This window comes from Atta colombica, unplaced genomic scaffold (assembly GCF_001594045.1).
Source record: "Atta colombica isolate Treedump-2 unplaced genomic scaffold, Acol1.0 scaffold133, whole genome shotgun sequence".
NCBI classification, from domain to species: domain Eukaryota; kingdom Metazoa; phylum Arthropoda; class Insecta; order Hymenoptera; family Formicidae; genus Atta; species Atta colombica.
The window spans coordinates 180,182-189,724 of NW_017259221.1; the positions used below are offsets into that span (position 1 = coordinate 180,182).

At 29.6% G+C, this 9,543-nt stretch overlaps 1 protein-coding gene across 1 annotated transcript in view; it reads right to left on the reverse strand.

The window, feature by feature from the left end:
- Positions 1-322: 322 nt before the first annotated feature.
- Positions 323-9,543, reverse strand: part of LOC108684318 (protein kinase C) — a 12,457-nt gene continuing 3,236 nt past the window's right edge. Inside the window, exons 2-9 of the mRNA XM_018188579.1 lie at positions 4,548-4,605; positions 4,268-4,484; positions 3,472-3,503; positions 2,735-2,805; positions 2,101-2,269; positions 1,246-2,016; positions 569-1,164; positions 323-484 (exon numbers count right to left, since the gene is read on the reverse strand). Of these exons, the coding sequence (XP_018044068.1) occupies positions 323-484; positions 569-1,164; positions 1,246-2,016; positions 2,101-2,269; positions 2,735-2,805; positions 3,472-3,503; positions 4,268-4,484; positions 4,548-4,605 (2,076 nt within the window). The remainder of the gene's footprint in view (positions 485-568; positions 1,165-1,245; positions 2,017-2,100; positions 2,270-2,734; positions 2,806-3,471; positions 3,504-4,267; positions 4,485-4,547; positions 4,606-9,543) is intronic.

Sequence of the window (9,543 nt, forward strand, 5' to 3'; positions counted from 1 at the left end):
ACAGTTGCCTGATTTATATATATCGTATCCTATTTGATCTGAAATTGAATAAAGTTTTTTTCAATAATTTCGAATTCTTATTATAGTATTTCTGATCATGCCATCAATGTGTTTCAATTGGTCAAAAAGCTTCTTTTTGCGACAGATAGAATTATTTCCATTGGACGTAACTCAGAAATCTCAAGCAGTTTCAAAACCGTTTTTAAGATAACAAATGCGCTGTACAAAGCAACGCGTTAAGCGAGAAGGATGATATTACAATAAAACCGAATTACAATAAAATCGAAAGAGGATATTACATTGAATCGAAACTCGTCATCTCTTACTGTGTATACTTGAATGGATTGAAGTCCCTATTTACTACGGAGAAACCACGAAACTCTTCTTGATCGATGTCGCACGATTTGTCTGGACTATCTGGCGTTAATACAGGCTCTTCTTTCGTAAAAACAGCGTCAAAATTAAGAGCCTCTTTTTCATTTTTCTAAAAATTTCGAGAAACAATTATGTAACACAATCCTGTGTCATTTAGTATTTATTAATTAAAACAACAAAGCGCGAAACTCACAATTTTAGGTCTGATTGGAGGTTCTACTTTACGCGCTTCGAGAGCTTCCCAATCTAGATGTTTGAAAAATGGCTGGACCCTTATAGCATTTTCGCCACCGTCGGCTGCAACACAACCTAATCGCTTGGCAGGATTCTTGGTCATAAAAGCTTTTACAACAGACACTGCATCTGAAGAAACCCACACTGGAAACACTAAGTCATCTCGTAATATTGCTTCGAATAAGTCGTCTTCAGTCTCGGCTTCGAAAGGTGGTTGTCCAGCCACCATTTCGTATAACAACACACCGAGAGCCCACCAATCAACACTAGCACCATATGGCAATTCTTGAAGTATTTCCGGAGCTATATAGTCAGGCGTACCACAAAATGTCGATGCCGTCGATTCTCCCTCAATTATATTCTCTTTACACATTCCGAAATCCGCAAGTTTACAATGTCCTTCCGCATCCAGCAGTATGTTGTCCAGTTTCAGGTCGCGGTATATAATATGATGTTTATGCAAAAACTGAAGCGCGAGTGTCACTTCTGCTGCATAGAAACGTGCCCTCGGCTCTTCGAATTTTCGAGCTTTCTGGATATGGAACATCAGATCACCTGAAACAAATCAAGAGATAATAGCAGTATTCAAATAAATAAAAGATATCTTTCATTTTATTCTAAAATGGCAATTTGTACCTCCTTTCACATATTCCATAACGAAGAAGAGTCGATCAACTGTCTGGAAACAACTGTGGATGGCCGTTAGGAAAGGATGCTTTGCTGCGAGGATTAAAATCTTCTTTTCTGTCATGGTGCAGTCTACATCTTCATCTTGAATAATAACACTTTTTTTCAAGATTTTCACGGCGTAAATCTCTTCGGGATTACTTTTCAGTTCGACTAACATTACTTTACCGAAACTGCCTTTACCGAGAACCTTAATAAAATTAAAGTCATCTAAACCAATTTTTTTTACATTACTGTTTCTATCGTCATCTTCGTTAGATGAGTCTCTTAAACTTAACTGCGAGTCATCTTTGGTGTAAGATGAGTCTCTATGACTCCACTGCGAATCATCTTTGGAATTAGTTGAATCTCTTTGACTCAATTGCGAATCATCTTTGGTTGAGTCGTTTTGACTCGAACAACTTGCGCCCAATTCGTCTGTCTGATCATCTCTTGAAGATATTTTTATCGTTTTATCTTTTTGTCCTTTTTTCTGTCCTTTTTTCATCCCCTTTTTATCTTTTTTAAATTTTTTATCATCTTGATCTTTTGTCTTATCTTCATCCTTTTCTGCAACTGTAGGTGTTTGTGGACGTGAAGATACTCTAATCTTCGGAAGTCTTAATTGCTTATTTGCACAGAAATTTATTTTTTTCAAAATTTCGCTTAAAGCCTTGGTATCTATACCACAACTGGGTGCAACGTTCTTATAACATCGTTTATGAACATTCATGTTGCAAACTATAGGAAAAATACAACGCAATTTAATAAATTGATTTAATAAAAATTTTAATAGAAAACAATATAAACAATATTTTGCATTACCATCGCATTTCAAGCCTTGTCTGAAAAAGCCGTACAATAAGGATCCGCAGTGGTCACAAAATGTCAATGTTTTATAATTATGAGGATTAAACCGATGAGGAACGTGTATATTGAAGCGTGCTGTTGCCTGCGTGATTTGGGTTCCTTCCTCTCCTTCGACTACAACAATCTGATTGAAAAAATTTAAAAAAATCACAATCTTAGAAAGTAATAATAAAACTTAGTCGAATAAAATCAAGATTTTGGTAATATAGAGAAATTTTTTTGTGTGTATAACACATAGATATAAATTATTATATTTTCCGCGGAAATGCACAATTTCTGATTTAATCATTTAATTACAACTTTATTTTTAATCACTGTTTTCTCATAATAAATGTACAAGTAAGATTTCTGATGGTTTAAAACGGTGATTAAAGAAGGTTAAGGAAGGATTAAAATTCTCATTAATATATCCTTGGAATAGTCTAATCATTGCCGAGTCCCTGGGACCCTTTTGATAATTTTTTCAAAAATTTATCCAGAGTTAATTTTAATAGTATCTCGTCGGTGATAACTAATAATGCAAAACGTAAATTATTTGTGATATTTCTATTATGTCACGTCACTGATTAGAAATAACTAATAAACATACCTCTTCTTTCATTCCTGAACAATTCGTTATCACCAAGTTATGACATCTTTTGTGGACTACGCAAGTGCATACTGAAACAGCAATACATAAAGTATCCTCTTATAAAAATGCTCGCTTCCAAGATGTAATACAGCACGTCCAAAGCTAGCTACATGCGTGATAAGACGCATCCGGAAATTATTTACAATAATACCATAAGCAAAAATAAAATTGAAATTCACATAATATTATTCTCTCAAGATCAGCAATTTTGATAAAATTATCAAGCTCTAAGATAGCATATTTGGAATTTATATTGAAGGACAACATGTAATAAACTGAAAAACTATTTAGCTACAAATCTAAATTGTATCGAAATGAAATAAAATCAGGAGAAACAGAGACCTAGGTAATACATTAAGAATCAAAATTCTTACGTTACTAACTAATATAACAATAAGTTAAATAATAAAATATTTAATCATGAAGCAGATTAATACCAAGGCGGTCATGTGTACTAGTCGTGATGAATATAAAATGCATAAATTGACGCGACAATTATAGGACGTTATGGTAGTTAGGAATGAAGCATTAAAGAAGTAAAATGTTAAATCGATGAAATAACAGTCTTAATCGTGATTTTTCTCGTAGTTAAAACTCGCACGTACACATTCATAACTGCATACATTCATACGTAAGGGTGCGGCAAGCGGATACATAACTATAATCTGTTAATAACAGTGTATGTGTCTTCTCACCTTGACACTGATAGCCTTGCTTGCCAAAGCCCCTGAAATATAATAGACAAAACACGTCACATCCTCATAATCCTTCCTAAGACACATACGTTTGCTTTCTTCAACCATGCTTAATCATCTATGCTATTCCTTGATTTTGATATGATTAATGACTTGTGCGATGAGAAAGATTGATCAAATCACTTCATAGATCTTAGTCGATATTTAATCTTCTATTTTATACAAATTATTTGTTTATTTTTAAATATTGCCAATTAGAACAGTATGTTGTGCAAATGTTCCAACACCTAAATATTTTGAAATGGATTCAGCAAATTATATAAGGCATGTACTTTTGTAAAAAACCCAAGCATGCATCCTGTTAAAGAAAATCCCAAATAGCATTTGTGTAGAATATACCTTGGTAGCCAAGCTTGCTTATTCTAATCTGCACTTGAATCTCTCGAGTTAAAATAATTATTTATAGTAATTCAATCTCCAATGCAAACCAATATTAATTACATATTAGCTAATAAATACCTTTCCTTGGCATTACTAATACAGATAACGAGAAAAGACCAAATACCAAATGCATGCAATCCTGCATTTTGTAAATTTTTAATTAATTAATTCGAGGTGTTATTAACTAAATTTTGACGTGTTTGTAAATGTAATTGCGGGTGAAATATACATCATTTTAAGCATGCTCCCATTTTCCTATTTTGAGATAGCACGTACTCTGCTATCATAGCGATCAAGAAGTATTGTATATAGAATCTTAAATAGAGAGAAGCGATGTTTCTACAGACATACATACCAAATGAAGTCACGACAGTGCGAACAAAATGTCGGTTGTTTTAGAAAGGTAGCCATAAATTTATGTCCATTTATTTGGTGAACCCTTCGTCGCATCACTCTCTGGCGACTCAAGGGCTCTTCTTTCTCCTGAAATTCTCTTTCATGTCGGTCTTTCTTGCCTTTATTACGCTTACGTGCCTCACCACTAGACTCCCCATGGAAACTTGGTTGTCGAACTGAAATATTAAATCAAGTTAATTAAATCATGTATACTTACAAAATATTGAGATTTTTCTTACTTGGCGCATTCCACATTGCTATTATTAGTCGCAATCTTCCCTGAGGTTCTAAATCAACCTGCAACAATTTTTATTATTAATTAAATAATCCTAAAAATGCACATTACATCTTCATATGTACAGTCTATGCACTGATTATCTTAAATTCATTTGAATATTGTGCATAATTCCAACACGAATGCAAATTTTTCATTATATTTTTTTCCAGAAAAAGAGCAAACATCGTAAAATATGATTATAAAAAGTTCAAATGATTATAAAAAATTGAAGTCTACATAATAAATTTAAAATAGTAAATAATATTTGTTTACAAGAAAAAATTACATTAAATCAAACAAGATGTTTTCTATAAATTTTTAAATGTGTAGAAATATGTACAATGATTTTTTGCAGCATTTAATATATTTTTTTTTTATTTTAATACAATTCAATTCAATACTTTCAATACTTTTTTTAGCCATGTTACATAGGATTTAAATGTAGGATTTTTCTAAGATAGCAAATTTCCCATATAATAAAATTATATATACTTATAATCTCTAATTTGTAGCAACACACACACACACACACGCGCGCGCACACACACGCACACACACACACAGTACAATTTATCATTTTTCATGATGGATTCCGCTAAGAGAGCTTTCCAGAAACGGAACACAGTCATAAACTAATATTATATTTATCTGTTTTTATCATGCGACAAGTTTTTTTAAGCCTGTCAATTGAATATATAAGATAAAGAGATCTGAAAACCTTTCTCTCCTGCAGTCAATTAACACGCTTGAAAAATTTATCGTACATACGACGAAAAACGGAAATTCTAATTAATATTAGCCATACACTACGCTTTTCAATTGTGCATTAAACCTTATTGTTACAGTGTCTTGTGTACAATCGTGGGCAGAATAGTTGCAACATTTTTTTTTTTCAATGGATTCATAAGAACCAACTTGCTTGGTGAACAGGGCTGAATTCCGAAACCTATTTAAAAAAAAGTGTTACTATTCTATCCCATAACTGCTCGTTGCTAAAAAGCAATGCATATTGACTGACTCATGATGACACAACGTGCTCAACAAATGCTTGATTATATCTGAGGATTAATCATGTAACTTTTTACTTAAAGTGAAAATGTAAAAAATGAAAATTTTTTTGTATGTATATGTATATATGTACATACATAAAAAAATATTCATTTTTCACGTTTTCGCGTTAAGAAAAATTAAAATTACATGATTGATCCCCTAGGCTTTAAACACTTCTCTACACATGGACAGGATGCTCAATGTTTTTATGCGCCATCTACCAAAGTGAGGGAAACTTCATGTTTAACAAAAATACAAAAATTTACGGTCATTCATCTGATCCATCCTATTCACTGTTGCTTTAACTATATATAGTTATATCAAAACTGATATTTCACGATACATATGAATACTTTAATGTATATGGATATATACTTATAGAAAAAAAATTAGCATAGACATCTGTGTGTGTAGTGTGTGTGTGCGCGCGCGCGTGTGTGTATGTGTGTGGAGGGGGGCAGCATATAGTAATGCCATCTAGAAAAGCAGAGGTAGAACTATCATATAAGCTGGCATTCATAGTTGAGATTTTTATACTTAAGATTATCTTAAGTACAGTCTTAAGATCACCAATCCTCTAATAAGTCTTCTAATCTAGTTAAATATTAGCAGCTTAAGACATTACTTAAGACGGTCTTGAAATAAAACTGAACTGTTGAATACTGTTCTATGTTTCAGTTTGAGCACCCTGCGCGTGGATTCCAGTTGCAGTCGATAATTCATCTTCTCTGGTAAAACGAAAGAGATAAATTATCGACTGCAACCGAAATCCACACGCGACAGAGAAAATTAGTGCAGAAATAATCATCTTTCATGGTAAAACATGGAACATTGGGACATACATGAAAATTCACCTTGTCAACAAAATACAGAGACAACATGCATATCCAAAAAGGGGACATAATATGTCTTATGGATTTTGAAGACATTTTTACATGATATCTGAAAGACAACTTGAATGATATTTTCAGGAAGTTTTATGTCCGCATTTTGGACATATTGTTTTCTGAGTATTCAAAACAATAAAAACAGATTTTATATAACAGAATCCTTAAAATATTCAAGATATTTATGGGAATTATCTGAAAGACATCTATATCAATATATAATCTATCTATCTAAAAGACATCTATATCAATACAGTATCAATACAGTATCAAAATGTGTTATACCTATATTTTTAATGGACAATTTCTTTAAGACGTCTTGAAGATCACAGAAAAGATTTAAGGGGTTTCCAGATAACATCATGTCCAAAATGCGATATAGATATTTTCAAAATGTCATCAAGATGTCTTTTAAATATTGTGTCATAGAGATGTCCTCAAGACATCTGTAAGACATCTTACATCTGCTTTTTGAATATGTATGTTGTCTAAGCTTCTATAATTTTATTTGTCTGTTTTATCGGCTAAATGCAATAATTTTTGTGTCGCATTTTTCTTTTTTTTTCAGATTTGAAATCCTTTTCCAAAATTAGAGTATACGCATTAATATGCGTCCGTAAAGTGGAATTTATATTGAAAACAGAAGAAATTTTTGAAAATGAGATTGATTTTTACTACTTGTTAGTAATGTAGCGTCTACATTTGATTACATCGTGACTGGTAACAACATTGCTTCATGTGATAGCTTTGCAATCTGTACTTACGAAATTATAGTCTAGACTAATAGGTTACATGAACAAACAACATCAAGTTCTTAAAATTAGACTTAGACGCCTAATTCGACATGAAAATGCGTCGTAAAAATTTATGCATATGATATTGATGTAGTAATATATAGTGATGTCAAGTAAATTGTATGTATATAAATCCTACTAAATTGATAAAACAAACGATTTTAGGATCTGCAATTTTAGATAGTATATTTTCGATCGATATAGATATTCTTTTCGATTTCATAGCATATATCACTGCATTGATAGAAAAGTTACAAGAAAGAAAAAAATCAGCATTTTTGGAAGGAAAAACCCTCGACCCTCTACAGTTGATTTTTTTTCATTATCTCAAATACTAATTTATAACTCTCTTATATGACTCTATCAGCGCATATGCAAAATATTTTATACAAATGAATTATTTTAAAGTTTGTAATTTAATTTTTTAAATTTAAGAATATTTACTTTAGACAGCATAACGTATTATATAAGTTGTATTATTAATTACACCGCGTAACATAAGTATATATACGTATTTATCTTTCGCCTGCTTAATACTTCATTCAAAATTATTTTATCAGCTTGCTTTATGAAATATTTATTGATTCGATTATTTGTTAGATCTTTTAATTTTATTTGATTTCCTAACTGTAATTAATTCTTTTATTTCATAAATACTGTATTTATTATTGTTCGAGATGTAACCTAAAATAATTTATATATTTATAAAATTTTATATTTCTTAATCTATAAATCATTAAATAAAATATCTTTATGTATATAAAAATAAGATCGTTTTAGATTTGCATTACTTTAATTTTGTATTATTTTAATATATTTTCTCTTCTTTTGTAATATAAATGTAATATAAATGTATTATAATTTATTGTACAAAAAGTGTTTTGGTATTAATAGGAATAAGAATATTAATAACAAAACAGATAGAAAATTAATTATAATTATAAATAATTAATAACTAATAATTCTATGTCTTTGATAGAACTATCCCTCTCTCTCTATCCCGTTTAGAACAATTCTTTACACAATTAATAATTCAAGTATTCTGATTGGAAAAGAGATATTTTCATGAAATTATCAAACTCGAAGAAATTAAAAAAAAATAATGATCTTTCGAAAATAGAGATTTTAAAATCTTTTTTTTAATTTAAATTTCGTTCATTTTTCTATGAAGTTACACTGTTTGAATTCATTTTTCAAAAAAATGCCAAGACTTTTGCAATGATCTATTTCGTCGGTGATATTGTATAACTTCATAGATGGAAAATTTGTTATATCAGAAAAACTCTGTATTTAAATTTTACATAAATAATTAAAAAAAGATATTGCAGTAAAAAATGCATTTTATAGGGGATACATTTATCTGATCAGAATTCAAAATAATGTTTAATGTTTTTTTACAAAAAAAAAAAGATTAAATATCTCAAAAAAAGAACTACTTTATTCATATTAAATCCTTAATTATTTCGAAACGCTGAAAATTTGACGTATGGAATCACACATTTTCAGCATCAAAAGATCTCTAAGAAACACTTTATTTGGTTCAAAGTAATTAAAAATATATTTTTAATTAAATGTAATTCTTCTTGAATTAATTTTATACTTTTATATAGAATTTGCACTTTCAAGTTTAACTATATAATAATATTAAATGCGCATAAGCGAAAAAGACCATATTTTTGGTCAAGGCAGTCCTTCATGCCTAATCATATTTCTCTTTATGAATTTATACAATTTCCAGTTCAAGCTGACTGTGCCGATTAAAAAAAAATTTTTTTTTACAATTAAAGCTTTGTTTTAATATAACATAAAAAGACAGTTTCATTTTCATGTTATAAACAAAATTATAAGTTATAATTGGATTAATTTCAATCAATGAATTATGTAAATAAAAATAAATGTTTATACTACATAATTTTTTTTTATAAATAAGAAAAATAGTTTCTAAATTATTAATTTTTTGATAATTTTCGATAAATTGGCTGTGTAAAAATAAATCTGTTGTAAAAATAAATTTTTTTATGAACAGAATATATTGCAGTTCTTTTTTATAACAAAAAACTTTTTCACATTTTATTTATTTTATTGGAAAACGTTAAACATCTATTATAAGAAATGTAATTTTTTAACAATAAACTTTTTAATAATACTTTTTGAATATTGTAAAATTATTCATTTATTTATTATTACGTTAAATTATTATAAGTATTATTTTTGATGTTAATATATA